This window comes from Malaya genurostris, chromosome 1, assembly GCF_030247185.1.
Source record: "Malaya genurostris strain Urasoe2022 chromosome 1, Malgen_1.1, whole genome shotgun sequence".
Classification (NCBI taxonomy): Eukaryota; Metazoa; Arthropoda; class Insecta; order Diptera; family Culicidae; genus Malaya; species Malaya genurostris.
Window position 1 is genome coordinate 5,025,973 of NC_080570.1, and position 19,777 is coordinate 5,045,749.

At 39.1% G+C, this 19,777-nt stretch overlaps 2 protein-coding genes and 1 long non-coding RNA gene across 4 annotated transcripts; 2 read left to right on the forward strand and 1 right to left on the reverse strand.

The window, feature by feature from the left end:
* Window positions 1–727: 727 nt before the first annotated feature.
* Window positions 728–2,112, reverse strand: LOC131429262 (uncharacterized). Its single transcript, XR_009229412.1, has 3 exons — window positions 1,837–2,112; window positions 1,011–1,130; window positions 728–951 (listed from the first exon to the last, which is right to left on the reverse strand). It is a non-coding gene; the product is annotated as an uncharacterized LOC131429262 (long non-coding RNA).
* Window positions 2,113–5,193: 3,081 nt separating this feature from the next.
* On the forward strand, window positions 5,194–6,506 carry LOC131429311 (uncharacterized). The gene is made up of 3 exons (XM_058593409.1): window positions 5,194–5,569; window positions 5,623–5,888; window positions 5,958–6,506. Exons 1-3 carry the CDS (start codon window positions 5,380–5,382, stop codon window positions 6,387–6,389), a joined length of 888 nt encoding a protein of 295 aa, XP_058449392.1. The 5' UTR covers window positions 5,194–5,379; the 3' UTR covers window positions 6,390–6,506.
* A 419-nt stretch (window positions 6,507–6,925) lies between these two features.
* Window positions 6,926–18,882, forward strand: LOC131430913 (uncharacterized). 2 transcript variants are annotated; one of them, XM_058596187.1, is made up of 8 exons: window positions 6,926–8,234; window positions 12,556–12,717; window positions 12,828–12,952; window positions 13,010–13,335; window positions 13,392–13,512; window positions 13,582–13,710; window positions 13,782–14,473; window positions 16,628–18,882. In XM_058596187.1, exons 1-8 carry the CDS (start codon window positions 8,110–8,112, stop codon window positions 17,960–17,962), a joined length of 3,015 nt encoding a protein of 1,004 aa, XP_058452170.1. In that variant the 5' UTR covers window positions 6,926–8,109; the 3' UTR covers window positions 17,963–18,882. The 2 variants fall into 2 exon arrangements, with proteins under 2 accessions (XP_058452170.1, XP_058452179.1); XM_058596196.1 differs by lacking the exon at window positions 12,556–12,717.
* The last annotated feature ends 895 nt before the right edge of the window (window positions 18,883–19,777 follow it).

Here is a 19,777-nt window from a genome sequence, read left to right on the forward strand (position 1 = left end):
TGTGACCTGCTGATTGCAGGTCAAGTTCACAATGGGTCATCCTTAAACGACAGGAGCACGTGCAGCACCACTTAACCGAGCTAGATAACTGTTCCTGATCGTGGGTTGTTTTTTTGTTCCCAGCACGTTGCAATGCATGACACTTGGGCGGGTTCGGTAATTCACCTGGAAACCTAATTGATGTGAAGTGGTAAATTTTAGAACTCAATTAGATACCAATATCTATTTTCAATCCAATTCGAAGAAACCCAATAACGATCTATCAGACATGTATGAGGGTTTGTCTCAAAAATTTATACGGATTTCGCTCAGTAGGCCATTCAGTGCAGCAACGGATATAGCAACGAAAGCAGACCTGTGATAGTGTTAAAAATCAACGAGATAGGCTCTTTCGTCAGGCCTAAAGCTTCTTATCAAGAGATTCTACTTGATATCAATGATAGCAATTGTAACCGTTTTCTACGAGGCTAAAATGGATTTATGGAACGAAAGATAGCAGGTTACATCAACAAAACTCGTCTTGTCAAGACGTGTACTAAGAAGACTTTCACACGATTTACATATGCAATCTTATTCTGTACTTCGACTGATTGATACTGTGGCTACTGACCCTCAATCAAAGAGTAATTCTCCCACGTGGACAACGCAAGTAGCTTGTCAAAAGGAACAATTTTGTGTTCGGAATGAAAAAATTCAAGAGCAAATACAAAATCAATTCTGTATCTATCTTTCAAATAATTTCTCTTTCAGACTCCATGGAATTGCGAACCGAGCAATCCTTGAATCACTTGGATGGTTTTCCTAATTGATGAACAAGGTTTCAGTTGTAGTAGAACAGATTCTCGAAGTATGTCCGGTACAATAAGGTCTTCGGCATTTTCATCCATCGTGGCCTCTTTAGTGTTAGTGTAGCTCGGAAGTGTAAACTCTCCCATCAACGAATGTAGGAATCTAAAGTTTGTCAATTGATTTAAAAAAAATAATCCTAACTGAAATTTAGTGCTACCTACCTGAAGTCCAATAACCTGAAAAATGCAAATTACGAAATTATCTTTGGTAAAATTGTCTAATGCATCCAACGGTTGACCAGCATCGAAGCTCGTTATGAAATTTCCGTTGCCGTTACCCAACTGTGAATAGAAACAATTTTCAGGACCATGAATACACTTTATTACCCTGTAGACAGATAAGCTTGCGTTCTACTTTTCGTCTGAAGTCAGAAACTGGGATATCTGGATCTGGATCTCTCTTCATCTGACCTCTGGGATTTGTAATTCATTGTACAATAAAACAAATCGAATATTTTAATACTTTAATATCAAAGAACCTACCCGGTGGATGTTGTCGACCCGCATCGGCCCGATCATCGGGCCGATTATCGGACCGATTGAGCACGATATAGGGCCGATTGTAGCGCTTCGATCGGCCCGCCATCGGACAATTCTGCACCATTTGCATCAATCGCGTCGACCTAAAAAAGCTTTATGTTTACATTATGTATCGCTAGAGAAACAGAGCGAAGGAATATCAAACAAGGCATTTTGGAGCCGACGTCTCCCCGATAGGGTGTGCAAGAGTGTTAAACATTCTTTTGTCTCGATCATGGAGGCTTTAACCTTTAGGTCATTCGCCTCTTAGGGCCAGAAAAACTCTGGCCCTATGTTTGAGGTTGGAAATCCAACCCCGATATATCTCATCACCTGAGTATTGGATATTCGCTCTCTGCTTTGGTATATCTTCACTCTTTTGTTCTACCGATACACTATGTAAGCTCGAAACGCAATCAAAAGCTTTCGTGCACGATGCGTCCGATGTTCGAATTTACTGGGTATTTACCGTACTGCTGAGGTGAAAAGTGTCCGCTACATATGCGTTTTGTTGACGAATCGTTGTCAACACTGTCGCACGTTATAAATTTAAAGTTTGTCACACCATTCCGCAGTGCGTTTAGGATCGCACGGAAAATTGTAGAAACTACTTGAATCGTTTGAATCAATGTTACCGGTGCAATCCGGGACACTACACCGTTCTACCATCGCGAAACCGATGATTTGGTGTGTATCGGAACGAGCTTCCTTTCTGTTTACATTCACCCACGAATAACGGCAAACATGAAAGCTGATGGGAGAGCTAACGTTGTATTTCACAACTAGAGGCGTACCAGTGCGAGGATGATGATTGCAAGTTTATCTGTCAAAATGCAAAGGAAAACAAATTTCCATTTATAAAATCATTTACAAATTTTTTGCAACATCATTTGTTACCGTTAGCTTTTTACCGCCTTTTGTTTTATTCCTCTAGCGTTAAAAACCTCAACAGAACCGAAATCAAATCCGGATTTCGATATTGACACCTAATAATCAAAATGTCTTTCGCTTGATTTTGACATTTCGATTTTTTTCTAATCATTGGTAGACTTTCATTTGAAATGCGACCCTTTTAAAAATGTAGCATATGAAAAGTAACGAATTCACACAAAAGAAACGCAACATTTTGTAACTTTTTATCGTCTAAAAAGTTACACATATAACATTTCATGTCATATAATTTTTCAAACTCTAATCTAATTAATCAAAAAAAGCTAAAGTAACATTTTGTAACATATATAGCTTACAAAAAAGTTAGCTCTTAATAACACCTCTAAGTTTCAGAAAAGTACGCTTCGTAACACCTTTGACTTGTAAAACAGTAACGCATATAACGCTACCTAACATCTATACCACGAGGGGGACGACACTAAAAAACTGCACTTCGCTTCGATTAGGCTTTTTCACGCTGCATACGATTATGCACACATTCCTTCTCTTTGGTACACATAGTAACGGTTGAATATGGATCGATCGTCTTTTCTTGGATTTTTGCTGGTTAAAAACATAATCATGTAGATATGATGTATCGTAATAGGCCATGAAACCTGAAAGTTGCAAATGTCACATGAAGATGCCAGATGCAGACAGTTCGGAGAGTTGTGAACTATCGTCCTGTAAAATCAGTTTTGTTATATTCGGGTGCATAGCTAACCCACACACCGAGAGCGTATGCTCCGGATTATCAGCCATATCCTGTCGGAATGTTGGCCATTCTCGTTTAATATCTGCGTCATTTTCCACAGTTTCTATATTCAACTCGAACCAAAAATTATTCCGAATTTCATCTACATCGTACACTGTAGGGTTTCTCTTGTAGAGACGTTCCATTGTCTGATTTTTTTTAACGTCTGCGAACCTTCAAAATATGCTGGAAGGGAAATCGTGAAGTAGACCGTTATGTAGTTTGCTGTTAATATGTATTAAAGTAAAAAAAATGAATTGTTATCCTTTCTATAAGATTATCAATAACATATTAAACACAGCTTTATTCAGTTTTGGCTTCAGTATTAATGAAAAACGTTTCTAAACATAAAAATTGCAAGTCTTAGCATCTAACAAAATATAAAACCAGTTTAATATCACAGACAGAGATATCTTTGGGTAAACCTTCAAAGGGCTACAATAAATTGAAATATATTCCATCTTCATGCTCCCAGCTACTAAGAAAATAAATTTTCAATGTTGTTTAACCCTAATTTCATTTTACCAATCTGCTGAATGTTGACACTCAGTGAATGTCAAGACCAGTAACAGAAACTTTTTAAGAGATCATATGTTCTTTGACTTTCTTTTACACGGTTAGAAACGCTTTCAAACGGATCGATCTAGATGTTTGGATAGATGTAGTTTTTTTCGCTTTCCATTGACTTTTTGTATTTTATTTGAAAAAACCAGATCTGTCGTCCCCCTCGCTATACCATACAAATAAAAAAATGCATATAACGTTTCATAACACCGTAAACTTGCAAAAGATAACGCTTTGTAACGACTGTAACTTACAATGTAACGCTTTATAACGCCTACAACTTACAAAAAAGTAACACATGTAACGCTTCGTAACATACCAAAAAGTAACGCCTGTAACATACGAAAAAGTAACGCTTGTAACGCTTTGTAACGCATATAATATACAAAAAGTAACGCATGTAACACTTCGTAACGCCTATAAATCACAAAAAGTAACGCCTATAACATCCAAAAAATTAACGCATGTAACGCCTGTAACATACAAAAAAGTAACGCATGTGACGCTTCGTAACACCTATAACTTACAAAAAAAAGTAACGCTTCGTAACACTCACAGCCAACTAAAAAGTAACGCATGTAACACTTCGCTTATAACATACAAAAACGTAACGCATGTAACGCTTCGTAATGCCTATAACATACAAAAAAGTAACACATGTAACGCTTCGTAACGCCTATAACATACAAAAAAATAACGCATGTAACGCTTCGTACCACATGTAACTTACAAACAAATAACGCATGGAACGTTTTGTAACACATGGGACATAATAAAAAGGAACGCATGTAACGTTTCATACGCCATACTGAACGTAATACTCGTTCAGTTTGTTGGAACGGTTTGTTGTTTTTTTTTCTACAAAAATAGTGTGAAAATTGGGTCTTTTGATTAATCTTTTCTCAAATGGTAGGTATCTTTTTCAGCATATATTGTACGTAATTGTTTCAAAGTACTAGAATTGTTTGTATTCTAGCATTGTATTTTAGGATGTTTAGCGTGGCTCGTCAAGTCAGTCTATTCGTATTCAATTCTATAATTAGGGCAACAGAGGTATTTTGACCACTTCATATATTTTGGCCCACCTAACAAACAATATTACAACATTTGGTGGATATTTTTACAAAGTGGGCCAAAATAAAATCAATCCTAAAGTAGGTCAAAATACCTCTGTTACCCTACACCGATTGCGTCTGTCTTCAATTATAATTGTTGTTAGGTTACTCAAACTCAAACATGTAATGCAAAATATAGAAATGGAGATCTAACAAATTGTTCCACCCCACTAACTGTATCTGGAACACGAGATAGTGCCATCAGTCATAAATTGAAATATAAAGAATCATTTGAAACAAGATTGACATTTCCAGAATTTCATCCGGTTTTGGCTAAAAAAGTTATTTTGGTAACCTGAAATTTAAACTGCTTCTATTAAAAATCTGCAGTGTTAAACTTATTATTAAAGACAAAAAATCAACCAATGATTTATTGATAGTTAAATTTTTACAGTTTTCAAATACATTAAATACATTCATTACCAACGAAATGAGATAGCCTTAGTCGGATACAAGGAAAGAATTGCTCGTTTAACTTTACGACCTGTTGAAAAATGATTCATGAAGTGATTGAATTAAAATCCGTAATGAAACACCCTGTGAATAAAACATTGAAACGTCAATATGAAAAGGAGAAAGTACACGACCTAAACAGTTTTAAGTAAATCCCCGGATTGGTTTAGTTCAGAAGTTTGTTGTTACGCATAGCATGGTTGCCCGTTGTAGTGCTTCGTTCTGCCGACAGGAACTAGGGGCTGGGGTTACCTGGTTCCTTTTTCCACCACAACATCATCGAAAATGTATCTGGATGAAACGACTACAAGTCACCGAAGATCCAAAACGACCCTACATGTTGGCGTGTCGAAAGCACTTTTCGGAAGCTCAATTTCGTAACTCAGGTATGATTATTTTTGTAGATATAAGACGGACACTTTACATGTTTTTTTTGTAGTCAGTGGCAAACAGCTGGTTAGTGATGCAGTTCCGGATATGTTCGTTGCTGAAGATGATGATGAGGAAGAGGAGGATGAAGAATGCAATGAAGACATATCTCTACCGGATCGTAGAGACCGGATCCCGGAGATTGAAAATGTGTCGTACAATGGTGTGTGCCGTTTCTGTCTCAAAAAGAATATCAATGTGAGGTCGCTTTTCCCAGATCATAAAGATGAGGAAATTCCAAGCCCATTGGTTATTTGGCAAACGGTGGGCATCAACGTAAGAAACCAACCAAAACCCTTTGAAGGTGTTATCTTTAATGATCTAATGATAACTATTTTTACACAGATTGATCCGGACGACAACTTACCACACGGTATCTGTGAAGATTGTCTAAGAATGATCGAGAGCATCAAGCGCATTCGTGATCGGTTTCAAGTCATCGACAGAAAATTGCGTCAAAATTATGTACTTGCCGTCGAGGAAGCCAATGATATGGAATCGACAACGGAATCGAGGGTCAATGGGGAATCAGAACAGTCGAATATTTTACTACTTGAAGTCTTCGAGAATACTGCTACTACCGATGGGCAGACAGAGGAACAGTTGCTAACCAGCGATCAGATAACCATTGTGGAAGTGGATGATATGCGGTTCGACAACTACAGCGTTTTGGCCAAAGGTTCTACTACTTCTGCTCGTCAGGTAGCAAAGAATGGGCTTGAATTGAAGCCATCGGTTAAAAGACGACGCCGTGGCGATCAATTTGCAACAAACTGAGCTAGACAAGCAGGGCATTTAGGAGGAAATTATGGATTTTTTTATAAACATTAAAACATATATTGAATGTTAATCTTAAGATAAATACTCGAAAAAAAAATATACACTGCTATCAACACAGCGTTTTTTTTTCTAAATATTGTTTTTTTTTTGTATCACAAATATCCCAAATATCCATTTGCTCAGTGGCGTTAGCAGTACAACATGAACTACTAACGCACTGATGGGTCGACAATGAAACGTAAAATAAAACAAGCAAACATGATTACGTGTACTTTGCTCAAATTTTGAAATATTTTTTTCAATATCATACCAATATGTGCAGTTGTTCTCCAGAAAAATAACTGTTGCATTATAACTTTCTGAGTAAAAATATGTTCCACCTTCCAATAAAACTCGCTTTGTGTAGTTTTATTTAACAGTGTTCTCTTTAAAGCACGTAAACATCGCATCATCGAAATTCTCCGAAAATCATACCGTTTCTTTCTCGCGCACACACATTACTCTACTGCTCTTTCGGTTCATCTCTCTTTGCACAAAAAACGTCAGGCTGTCAAAATATTTTCTTTTCCCGAACTGCTTGAAGTGTGATCGCGTTTCACTAGTTTAAATTATCCACTGAAAACATAATTTCTCGTGAAAAAATCCCAAAAAACTCCTTCCGATTCGCCCCATCGATAGTGATAGTCAACCACGGAAAAGAGTAGAAACACAATTCAATTTCGATTGCGTTAGCTTGTGCATAACATCGGAATAGTGAAAAGTTCAAGAGAGTTTAAATCCTTGCTACGAAGCTGGAGCTGCGGCGTTCATACGTATAAGGCAAAAGTGTATGAGAATTCACTACCTGTGCTTGTGCATCTCCGTGCGACTATACGAAAGTGCAACCGAAAGCGAATAAAAAACAGCGACTAGCGCTAGCTGGCTGGCTGACGGAAAAAATAGTTGTGCTAGATTTAATTTTTTTCTCGCTTCGCTTCTATTCAATCCGACATCGGCGTGAGGGCTAGCGGCCTTTCTCTTTCACCGTGAAGGTGTGCGACGAACGACAACAAAACAGCGGCGAGAGCACAACGCCCCGGCAGCAACCAACTCGGTCACCGCAAGTTTGGGACGCCTAGAAAGGCTCGTCTTCCACCTCCCAACTGAACCACATACATTCGCTTCAGCGATGGCTGTGAGTTTTGTTTTGCTTTGATGGTTTTTTCATCTGCTAAGTAAACTACTACTGTGTGTATTTGATACGTGGGACACGGTCGTACGGAAGCGAAAATATTGTTCGTTTCAATGTCGGGTTTCTATTGCAACTTTTGACGAGGGCAGCAAGGTTGAAGTTAAGTTTTCTCGTGCATTATCAGTGTCGGGATGTGGCTGTACCCGTTTCGAACAAGTGAATAATATTGAAGATCCGAACAACACTCGTGCTGACGTTCCTGTTGTGATTTGTATTTGAAACCAGTGCTAATTTGTGAATCAAAGTTAATTGAATGCCGTCATCGTCGTCATCATCATCATCATTGCCTGCAAACGTTTCAATGCAGTAGAGCACATTTTATTCATCGGGCCAATGAAAATCACAGCAGCTTCGATGAGCACCTACCGGTAGAAAGCTCCATCAACTAATGCAGCGTTGAGGAAGAATCCGCAAATTGAACGTTAATCTGCGGTTGTCTACCGTTTCTCGTAACGTTGCTTAGCAAGGTGACGTGACGTAAGAAGAATGCTGCTCACGACAGAATTTGCATCTGATGATTTCTGGATTTACTGCACTCTGTCACTGGTGACGATGGTGACCCTTGTTACAACTCTGGTTTCATGTCTCTGCTGTCGAAAACAGGAGATCAAGTAAGTTCATTTGACATCTGCTACAGTACAAGTTCGGTACATTTTCCCAAATCAATATCCAAGAATAGCACCTTGCACCTTTCCCGTCCTCATGCTGTTTGAGCACTTTGTGGTATCGCCTTGTACTTAAGTTTTTATTTGATTTTTTCCTAGTCACACGACGATAGCAACTAAACTTTGTTTCTCTTGAAGGAATCTATCCAAACAGTTCTAAACTTTGTGTTATATGAAACAAAAATGGCCAGAATTTCAGGGGAATGAGTATTCCATACTTTATTGAATTTTTATTTGTAGTGTGGTTTACGAAATTGTTGCTTCCAACAGAGTAAACGTCACGATTGGATGCTCTGACAGGCGTGCTTCGATCGAATGTTGTTGACGTTAAATAAGTTCGGGCATTGGTAGGACTAAAATAGTTCTTAAACTTCTAAACTCGTTTAATGTGCTTTCTACGAAATCACAGACTTGTAAAACCATAATGCGACCACGAATCGCTACGTTACACATTCGCAAGCGAAACTACGCTATTAAAAAAAATCGCATGCAAGTAAACGTTGAACACAAATTTGATGCACTCAAACAAACACTATAAATATAATTGCATACATTTCGGCTACTGATATAATTTTATCGGATACAAGACAATTACAAATTATGGCGAACCGTGTCTATTTTCTTGGTTCACGCTTTCGATGTTTTTCGAATTTTCACGCGAAAACTCAGATCGTGGGCAATTTCGTGAGCAAAACATTCAAATTTCAAATCTATAGTAAAACTACTTCTTGGTAATTTCTTTTCAGGCTTTCACTAAAAGAAACTTTCCCAATGAAAAGTCTTAATACATTGTCGAATAAAATAAGTTTTGTCGAAGTTCTTCTTACGCTTCTTGTTTGCGTTGTGGCGCTCGTACAATTGTATATAACTAATTATTTATGAAGACTGATTGAACCTGTTGAATATAAAATATCGGTCATTAAAAATTTTAGTTGCATTGTTCAACATCATTTACTCGAACAACCTAAAGAAGTTGATCCTTATAGATTTTGTCCCACTTTGCATACCACAGCAAATTTGGACTGTGCACGATGCGATAACATTGAGTGAAAAAATTATCGTTTGGAATAAAAGGCCCTTGCTTCAACTACAGCATAATTAACGTGTACTAGCTATCTGAGAGAGCGTTAAAAATGAAAGTATGACATTTTAAGGGCAGATCATGCTTGGAAAGTTTTCCCAGAGCCGATCTCGGTAAATTTTTCTTTGCCAGATTACGCTAAATCTCGAGGTTTGGATTCCGGGAAATTGTATGTACTCTCACTCTAGTAATTTTTCAAGATCTAAAATTTTTGAACTTCGACTTACATTGATCGAAATCGGAAGGCTTATAGCGAACACTTTTTGCTCCGGAGATATGATCGTATAAGTTACGGAACGAATTTTCTTTTATCCGATCAAATTGATCGGTAATGGTTCTTCTGGTTTACACAATCCTAGTTTCGTTTGAAAACTACATTGTGGCTACGGATCAAGTAGTGAACACTGTCGGTTCCAGAGACATTTCTGAATATGGGACAACCGCATCCAACAAACTGCACACATTTTTACTCGCCCAATTTTCTCGACCATAATGGGCTCAACCGAATACAAAACACTTTAGCCTGATTGAAACTTAAACTTTCGTGATTCATTCGAATCAATCTAGAAATTATTGAATCTACCTAAATTCAATGTGTCAAAAGTTAGCACCAGGAAAAAATGTTATAATGAAGAAAAAATGTGACAATAGAATGATTTTTTTAACGGCCACTAAACCATATGTAAACATCCACTTTGAAAAGAAATTCCGAGTGGTTCGAATCTAGCTGAGAGTTAGCGATAACCGTAAACAACTAAGATAAGTTTTCTCATTTCTGGTGTTAAAATTTACCCACACTTCATAGTTTGCATGCCATTTCCCTTCAAAGTAAATGTTGGAAGATGATTTATTGGGCATTTAAAAAAATACTGATAATTGATTCACTGATCTATGTTTTACATTCCGAGTAGTTTAACTGTCCAAACAATTTCCCGTAGGAAGGAAAAATTGTTCCTTTTCTGTGATTGTTTTTTTTTCGTAATTTCTGCTATTTCTTTTGTCAGTTTTTTATAGTATGCTTTCTCGTTGAGTACTGATAAAATGGTAAACAAAGTCAAAACATATGCGCCGTAATGATCAAAATAAATAAATCAACAGTTTCAGCATGCAATCATGGAATAAACTTAAGAAGGAATACGGTTCGTTAAAACTACGTTGACTACTGATATAATTGACAACGGGTATTGTTGATGCTTGCAAGCAGCTCACGTGTGGACTGCAAGATTTTCTACATAATTTCTCTTTTATAAGAAATACTAACTTATTATTCTCAGAGACGGCTGGACCGATTTTAACAAACTTAGATTCATACAGTCCCACACAATGTTCATGAGTTTAAAGTTTAAGCCGATTTCCGGTTCCGGAACCACAAGATGATTAGTGAAAAAGATTCAGTTTCAAACTACTTAGTCATTTTTCTAAGAGATGGCGTTAACGATTTTTACAAACTAAGGTTTAAACGAACGGTGTTATGGTCTCATATAAAACTCCTGAATTTCTTCCATGTCCGACCTCCGGTTCCAGAATTACAGAGTGAAAACCGTCGCTAAGAGCAAGTCTCAAAATTAATCCTATAGATAGTCAATTTTCGTAGAAGGCCAAAAAACTGATTTCGGCTATCCTGATTCTCAGTTTCTGGCTCCAGAAGCACCAGAAATAGTGGTCATATACTTCAAATTGAAACTCACTAGCCTTTTTCGAGAATGGCTTGACCGATTTCCAAAAACGAAAGGTCTTATAATTCTGTAAACAACTACTGAATATCAATCGAAACATGCTTCCGGTTCCGGAATTACAGGGTGAAACGTATAAAATACCTTCGCTCAAAGCGGCGAAGCAAAAAACGTAAAAAAATTTCTAAACGATTTTAAAAATTATTCCTATCGATAGTCAATTTTAGTAGAAAGCCTCATTCAAGCAAGTCCGACTATCTTGGTTTCCGATTCCAGAAGTACTGGAAATTGTAGAACTGTTTCATTTTGTAGGTTGTACTAGTTGTTGCAGAAACATTTTGTTTTTCATCAACAAACAAGGCATTATTTCGAAGAATACCACATTATTATATGTGAGAATCTGAGTGATATGAGGAAGGTATCCTCACACCACTAGGTGGATTAAAATAGGTTTTTATGTAAATCGTGATTTATCTGATTAAAATATGATTGCTGAAATTTCCTAAACGAAGTAGCTGCTGAGTTGCGATATATCAAACTGTTGCGCACAGTAACAGTTACGTTTACACTTAAACTCATAGCCAACTACATCGAATGCTGTCAAACAATCGTTATTCCAAGTAAACATAATCGGGCAGACTGGTGATGGCTTATTAGCACCATGGTGTCATATCTAATGTCGTTTTCGCTTGATGCCAAACCTAACCCAGTTTTGACTCTAACTGCTGTCAAACCGTTTGTTTGAAGCTAGTTTCGAACCTAGTTTCAACGTTGTTGAACTGAAAATCGAGTCAATTTCGAACCTGGATTTTATATCAGATTTGCTCAAATCGCCGTTGCTAAGTGCGTAACCAACACAGTTTCGTGAAAAGTGTTTGTTTGAGGAAACTACCCTGGGTCAGTTTTATGTCGTTTTCGTTTTTAAATTGCACTACACCGGTGTAGCGAAAGGTGCACTGAATCCGTTCGTTTTTGCCAATTGCACTACACCAATGCTACACTTTTTCTGCACCGATACCACTGGTGTAGCACTCATCAAAAGTTTGGTGTAGCTCTGTGCAATGGAATCGTTTATTGTAGTCAATGGTTACTGTTTATGTTTTCGTCAGTTTTGTTCGTTTATTCATGCCTCAGTGTAGCACTGCACCGGTGTAGTGCAAATTAAAAACGAAAACGCCATTAGTTTTCTCAAGCGAAAACGACATAAATCTAAATGCTAGGTACTTCTTTGCTATTGCGAATAGAAAGCGAATACAATTTTTGTGCATAAATATAAGATCGAGCTCACAGCATATCCTACTTACCCAATTTTCCTAATTCCAGTAGACTGTGTGTAATTGTAGTTCTGTTATCGTGTCGTTTAATGTGTTGTCGTTTGAACTAAATTTCTATTTTTTATCATCACCATCCGTCGTACACCTTGTTACAACCCTCACATGTATCCGTTGTTATTGTTGTTGTGGGTGTTGTTTTCCGTGTGAATTTATCCTCATCCCAATGCGCGATCGCACAGGAACGATCTGCTCGGCTTGGAAGGTATGGTAAAACTCACCAACCCGGACGATACGCTAACCAGTCAGGGTACAATACCAGGAACCGGGATTCCTGGGACGACAATCGCTGGCATGGGACCGGATCAGACCGATTGCAGTGAGCCGGAGAGTATTAGCAAAAGGTTGTAGTTTTTATTCCCATCATCATTTTATTTTTGTTATTGGTAGAATTAGTCAAATTAACGTCTTGAAAAAAATCTTGGGTTGTTCATAACAATAAAATTTTTGCCAGGGCTTCCAATGCACCACATCGCAGCCTACCGGATATTCCGGTGGTGGAACCAATTGGGGACAACAACTCGGAACTGTACGCGACCGTAGGAGATAAGGTGCAAGATCTACCTCAGGGAAGAAGTCGTAAGTAAGGTTAAATTCGTTAGAGGAATCAGTATTGATGGCATTACTTGGTTCTAGCAACTTCGAGCTTGAAGAAGCAGGCCAGCGTTTCGCAGCACAGTTCTATCAGCCAGGCAGATGATATAAGTTCCCCGTACGCACGGGTCCGATCACCTCCACATGCGTACGATAAGCTACGAAAAGCAGAACATCCGTATGCGCAAGTAGTGCAGCCTGGAACCAGCGGAACAGCGCAGGCAGCTGATTCTGCGGACGATGAACTACTAAGTCCAATCTCACGTCGTGGTGGAACGGGTACTGGACCATCTGGAGCAGGAGGAGGAGGACCAAATGGCAGGAGTTCAAATCAAAATTTATTGGACGAACGGGAAGGTTCTTCAGTGGTAAGACGGTATCCATTGATTTAAAGTTGGATTGCCTGTTAATTGTGTTATTTTAGGACATTCCTGCTGCTTCTGCCATAGCCGGTAGGGTATCTGCCAGTCAAGATTTACCATACATGACACCTCCAATCGTACAACCCCCGCAACATTTCAGCGGGGACTCACAGGACTCCTCAAGTATGATTTAATCAACTGTTTTGAAGAAAGCTTTCCTTTTACTCTATTGGTCACTTTCATCATCCACAGAAGGCTATACAAGCATCAGTGTCCGGGAACCGTTGGCCAATCTTTTACCTCAAACACAGAACCAAACCACCGCACAGAGACGCCAGATGATGGGTGACTCCCACTATGCCACCGTGTCGGACGATTCTGGTAAAACCGAAAACTTTTTTTTTTTTGTTCAAATACCAAACGATAGGACTTTTCCGTTCACTATTTACCAGACGAAATGTACGCAGCAATAGAGGATCCCAACAATCAAGGCGACCATTATACCAGTGGTTCCGAAACGTACGCGCAAATTCAACCACCGAACATGGTTACGGTGTCGGTTGAAATCAATACTGGAGCTTCGAGTCGTCCGGCTGCCGGACACCAGGAAGACTCACTCGATGCTCTTCAACCACTTCCAACGAACGTCTCCTCGGGCGCAATGACGCTCCACAATCGTCACAGTAGCTCCAGTGGGACAAATATCCCACCGGAAGATGTTTCCTCGCAACCACCGCCACCTCCAATCGACAGTCTTCGGGCCCACCAATCCCACGTCGCATATGCACATTCGCGACAAGCTTCCAGCTCGAGCTGTACCAGTTCGGTCGGCAATCTTGGTTCACCGAAACCGGAGAAGCGTCAGGCCAATTCGCCCCTTCCACCGACACCAAAGACATTGAAGCACCAAACGACGAACAGCTTCTTCAGCAATTCCAACCTCACCTCGATCAGTTCGAACACATCCACCCAGACCCAGGGTCAGTCCGGGCGCAATTCGGTTGCCTCGGTGATTGAGTACAAAAGCTCGCGGGAGAATGTTGCCATCGGGAAAACGGCAGACGATATGCAACAGATGGCTAACGGATCCGCCATCAAACCGAAGAAGAGTCCCTCGAAAGATCTGGAGGGCATGTACGCTAAGGTAAGAGCGTTTTTGCTTTCTTTTTCAAGGGGAAGCACGTTAAAAATTTTTTTTTAATACAAACAAACCAGGCATCAATTACTTCAATTGGAAAGTTTCTAGATTAGACAAGCTTTATTGACATTATTTGAAGTAGGTTACAATTTTCGATTTTCGAAGAGTTTCTCGTTTCTTCTGGACTCTCCCCAGGTAGTTATCTTGGCCCATTTATCTTCCTACTTTACTTGAACCATGCAAATTTAACGGGTAGCAGGAATGCTGTATTTTTCTAAGAAATAGCAAATGTTATAGCTTTGGGCGAAATCAACGACCAACGAAATTTTTGATGGAGAAGTATTCCCTCAAAATGAATCAAATTATTCCCTCAAAACTTCGTCAGTTATCCTACAAAATAAATCCCCATCCTGGTTGACCTGGATCTATTCTTTCTGATGAGAAAATTCATCAGTCAAGGTACCAGAACCAGTATATATACTGTAGTGCGTCCAGTTTTTGGTTTCATTGGTTCGCATACTGGGCGTACCACTCCGTTCATCGTCATGAACATTTGCCCATCCATTTTATAAATTACGACACAACGCTTTTCTTCATATATTACAGTTGGTACTATTGACGAATAGACCGACCAAACTTGACTATTGGTGGGAGCAGAGATTAAACATTGTCTACTGTACACACAGATAGGCAAATGACTGCTAAAACGAAACATGACCTGAAATAGCTGGACGAGAACAGCTACCCAAACCCAAACCACCGTTTACGAACACTTTTTTCACGTTACCTCTTTTTTCGTAATTCTTTTTATGAACCAACTCCCAAATAACGTATACTTTTTACGAATCTACTTCGTAGAGGTTATATTACGAAATATGATGTTATGAGATATTTTGGAAATCCAAGATGACGACTTCCGGTTTGAAATTTTTTGAAAACCCTTACAATATGGGCATTTTCGGAATGGATTTGATGAATAGGTGCCAGAAAACAATGTTTAGAATCGTTCCAAAATCCAAGATGGCGATTTCGGGTTTATTTAAATTCCTTGAAAACCCTTAAAATAAAGGTTTTTCGGAACGGATTTCATGTGTAGATAGCTAAAAACGATATTTAAGATAGTTCCAAATCCAAGATGACGACATCCGACATCAAATAATATCAATGAACCGGAACCGGAAGCTGCCATCTTGTATATTAAATTGACCTACACATCAAATCCGTTCCGGAAGCACCCACACTGTAAGAGTTTTTAAGAAATATCATCAAATCGGAGGTCACCATCTTGGAATTCAGAACACCTCAAACATCGTTTTCCGACATCTCAGACCCGTTCTGAAAATACCCAAATTGTAAGGGATTTTAAGAAATATTAATAAACCGAAAGTCGCCATCTTGAAATTCAGAACCATCTCAAATATCGTTTTCCGTTTAATGAGTAGATATTAATCCCATACCGAAAATACCCAAATTGTAAGGGTTTTTAAAGAATATCAATAAAACGGAAGTCGACATCTAAAAATTCAGAACCACCTCAAACATCGGATATAGGATTTTAAACCTATACTAAACATAATTTTCTTGCGCCTACTTTTCACATTCCATTCTCTAACCCATATCCGATTCAGCTTAAATTTTGCATAGGAACTTATTATCATTTGAGCACAAAATTTAGAGATGATAATTGACGAAACTAGTGATGACCCTTTTTTATTGACACCTTTGTGACCAGTATGAAATTAGTCATGTACATTTTGCACAAACTGGCACCAACCAAAACCCCTAAAACTTGATGATGATGACCAGGAAATTGTCACAAGTTTTTTCGTTCAAAATTAGACAACGGAAAAGGAGTTGTGTAACATCAGAACAACGCCAGGCCACACACATCTATTGTGATACATCAGAAAATCTGGCATCCACCAGTTTTGTTGCATCCACCATATAGTTTGAATCAGGTTCCAAGCGATTATCAACCTTTTCGTGCATTGCACAACTATTCAATGATGAGAAGTTGGCAATAGGAACAAACAAATTTTTATGAAAAAAACTAGCCCTTAAATGGTAGCAAATTATAGAACAATCTTTTCATATCTTGAAATATTCAACTCATCCGCTCTGTGAACTTTACTGATAAACCAGTTTTTTTACATTCGGCAGGTAATGAAAAAGAACAAACTTTCGAAAGCGCCATCGCAGAACTCGAGCCCTATTCCACTGCGCAAGGAAGGAACGGCACTGCTGGCGGACGTGGAACAATTTCTATCGGATCCGGAGCTTGTTCAGCTAAACGGTGGTAACTCGCTGCATGGATCTCCCAGTAAAAAACCGCTGGCGACGATTAACTCCGGAAACGACTACGAGACGTTAGAGAAAAAACCGATGCGTCACCGCCAGCAGCAGGATCCGGGCTATGAGACAATACCGGGTGACAGTGGTTCCGCCAGTAACACGCTGACCGATTCAAGAAAATCGGCAGACTATTCACAGATCCAGAAAAGAACTCAAGCCGTAGCCCAAGGGATTCAAAGTGTTTCGCAGAACTCGCTGGAGATATTCCACGGATTGGACAAACGGACGGACGGTGAACCGGGCTATGAAAGTTTACCAGGCAGTCACGATCCCGGTTATGAAACGTTGAACCGAAACCGGGCGGAGTCGGACTCGGATCCAAATTATGAAATTTTACGACCCACCAGAGATAACGATGGATATTCTAGCATTCGGGACAAGAGAACGGCCAAGAATCGGTTGGATTTTGGCAAAGACGATGACAATGACAGTACCCCTGGGTATAGCAGTATCAAGGAACGACTAGATTACGATCCGGGATATAGTGTAATATCAGAAAAGAAGAAACCACCTTTCGGGCATGACTACGCCAGCATAACGGAAGAAACGAAACGCAAAAAACAGAATTTAAACAACAACAATCCTGACCCGGGAGAAGAATCCGACATTTACTCCAGTATCACGAACGCACCAATCGTTGCCCATGCGAATGTCGGCAACAATAACTACTCAACGATCCCGGAACCAGCGAACATAACTTCGTCACCCGGTTACTCAAGCATTTCGGAAACCCGGACCACACCCTCCACCGACAGTACCAGTTCGCCAGACAACCTCATCGGTTACGCAAAGCAGCACAACACCGCAACCAACAACAGCAACAGTCGGCTTTCGTCTAACTACGAATCTCTGACCGGTAGTGAATCCGACCCGAACTACGAATCGGTCAAATATCTGAACGTACGGGAAAATCCGTACGAACGCTTACACAACGAACCGGGTCAGACACCCTCAACGGGTGGACCATCTCTGGCCGAATCGCTCAACCGTTCGACTGATTCTGCACCGTTCAGTCCGAGTCAGGCCGATTCGGATACGGTTTCGGTTGAGTGTCCATCGGCGAGCACCATCACCGTTAGCTCGAAAACACCGTCCGTGTGCGAGCTAGAAACGACCGGTGTCAGTGACTACTTTCAAGTCTGATTCTAATCCGGCGCGTCCGGTCGTTCGTTCGAGTCGATCTAGAACGTAAGTATTTTTTGGAAGTATTTTTGTTTTGTGTGGCGGCACAGGTCATCTGCGAAGCAGATAGCGCCTACAAAATATATTTATATGTTTATATTATGCTTACTAGAACACAGATGATTAATATATTCCAGAATCAGTTAGGGATAATACGTAGGGTAAGCTCGGTTAGCACTAGTTTTGCTTTCAAGAATGACGCGTAATCGTTTCGTTTTGATTCGCAATTGTGTGCTGGAATGGTTTTCCTTTCCAGCACCGGAAACAATTCTATGCTCTAATCGATAACGTGACTATTTTTACCTAACACTGTCGGAAGACACTGCTGATCATTTTTTAAAAATGAACTTGCATAATCTTAAGCAAAAAATTATTTATCGTTGCTAACTATTTCGCGCTCATTGTGGTTAACTGCTCTTGTTTAGGAGATAAACGATACGAAAATCGTTCAAATTTTTGAAAATTGTTTTTCGTTTCCTTTCGTCAATAAAATAATGTTAAATTGTAGTAATTTTTTCTTAACCCCTTTGGAAATCGAACACAAATGAAAACATTCCAACGTGCAAGTATTTTGACTAGTTAAGTAGGAATAGGATAAGACAAGCTACTACCAAGTACTGTACTATTTCGTGTTTAGCTGTGCTGTGTGGCACGCAAACCGGAAACTAACGAATAACCCACATGATAACTGTGTATTGTATTTAGTCTGTAAGAGTGCAACCCAACACCAACCAACGAAACATAATGTTTTATCATATTGTTTGTTTTTTTTCTCTGTGTATACATTCGGCAACTGACATACCGGTTTGGTATCGAGGAGAGCCGTTTTGAGTAACCGAACAACTCAAAAGAGTAGTAAACTTATATACTGACAAAGAAAAACTAAACGGAAACAATGAATTAATCGAAGTGATGATATCATGGCCACCATTAGGTGTACGGTTTGGGTATCCAAAATTGCCAGATGGCGTTTTGACGATGGTTTTGGAGGTTTGCACACTTGTTTTCTGCTGATTGACAATATACATCTGATTTTCTTTGCCGTAGCATCCACCATAATCTTTTAAATCTAATTTCTAAATTCTAATTTCGAATATAGTCACAAAGTCTGAACGTGTTCCAAAAAGAGCTCATTGGTTTCCAAAACCAAGATTTTTTTTTAAATTGAAAATAGTTCCTTCTCTCCGTTTTAGAACCCGTTTGCAATCATTTTGTTTCGCCGGTTTAGCATCTGAGCATTCTTTGTTCAACCAAGTGTTGGGAAGCCTCCTGTATTTCGTTGGACCGGGAAATCGTTTGGTTTGGAGTAGTTCTGCGGCTTCCAGAATAGAAAAAAAACGAGGAAGTCATATTCTTCAAGCGAGGGGAGCTCTACACGGAAAATAAAAACTACCTATTATTTGACTTCTTTTTACTTAATTTTGAGTACTTCCTTTCATTCTCTCCTTCAATTGTTGTCAAAATACAAAGAGCAAAACCACCCAACAGCGAGAGTTTCGTTCAATAAGCTAAAATTAAGTAAACCGTATTAACTTGAAATTGAGTCAATACGACTCAACTGTAGAGTAAATATAACTCATCTTTAAGTATTTTTTGCGGGTATTGGCATAAATTTGACTGGCATAACTTTTGATTGGCATATATTTGTTTGGCATAATGTCTTTTGACATAAAATAAAAAGACATACTGTTTCATTTGGCATAACTGTTGTTTGGCATAATTTTCATTTGGCATAATTTCAATTGTGCATATTTTCTTTAGATATTCTATTTATTC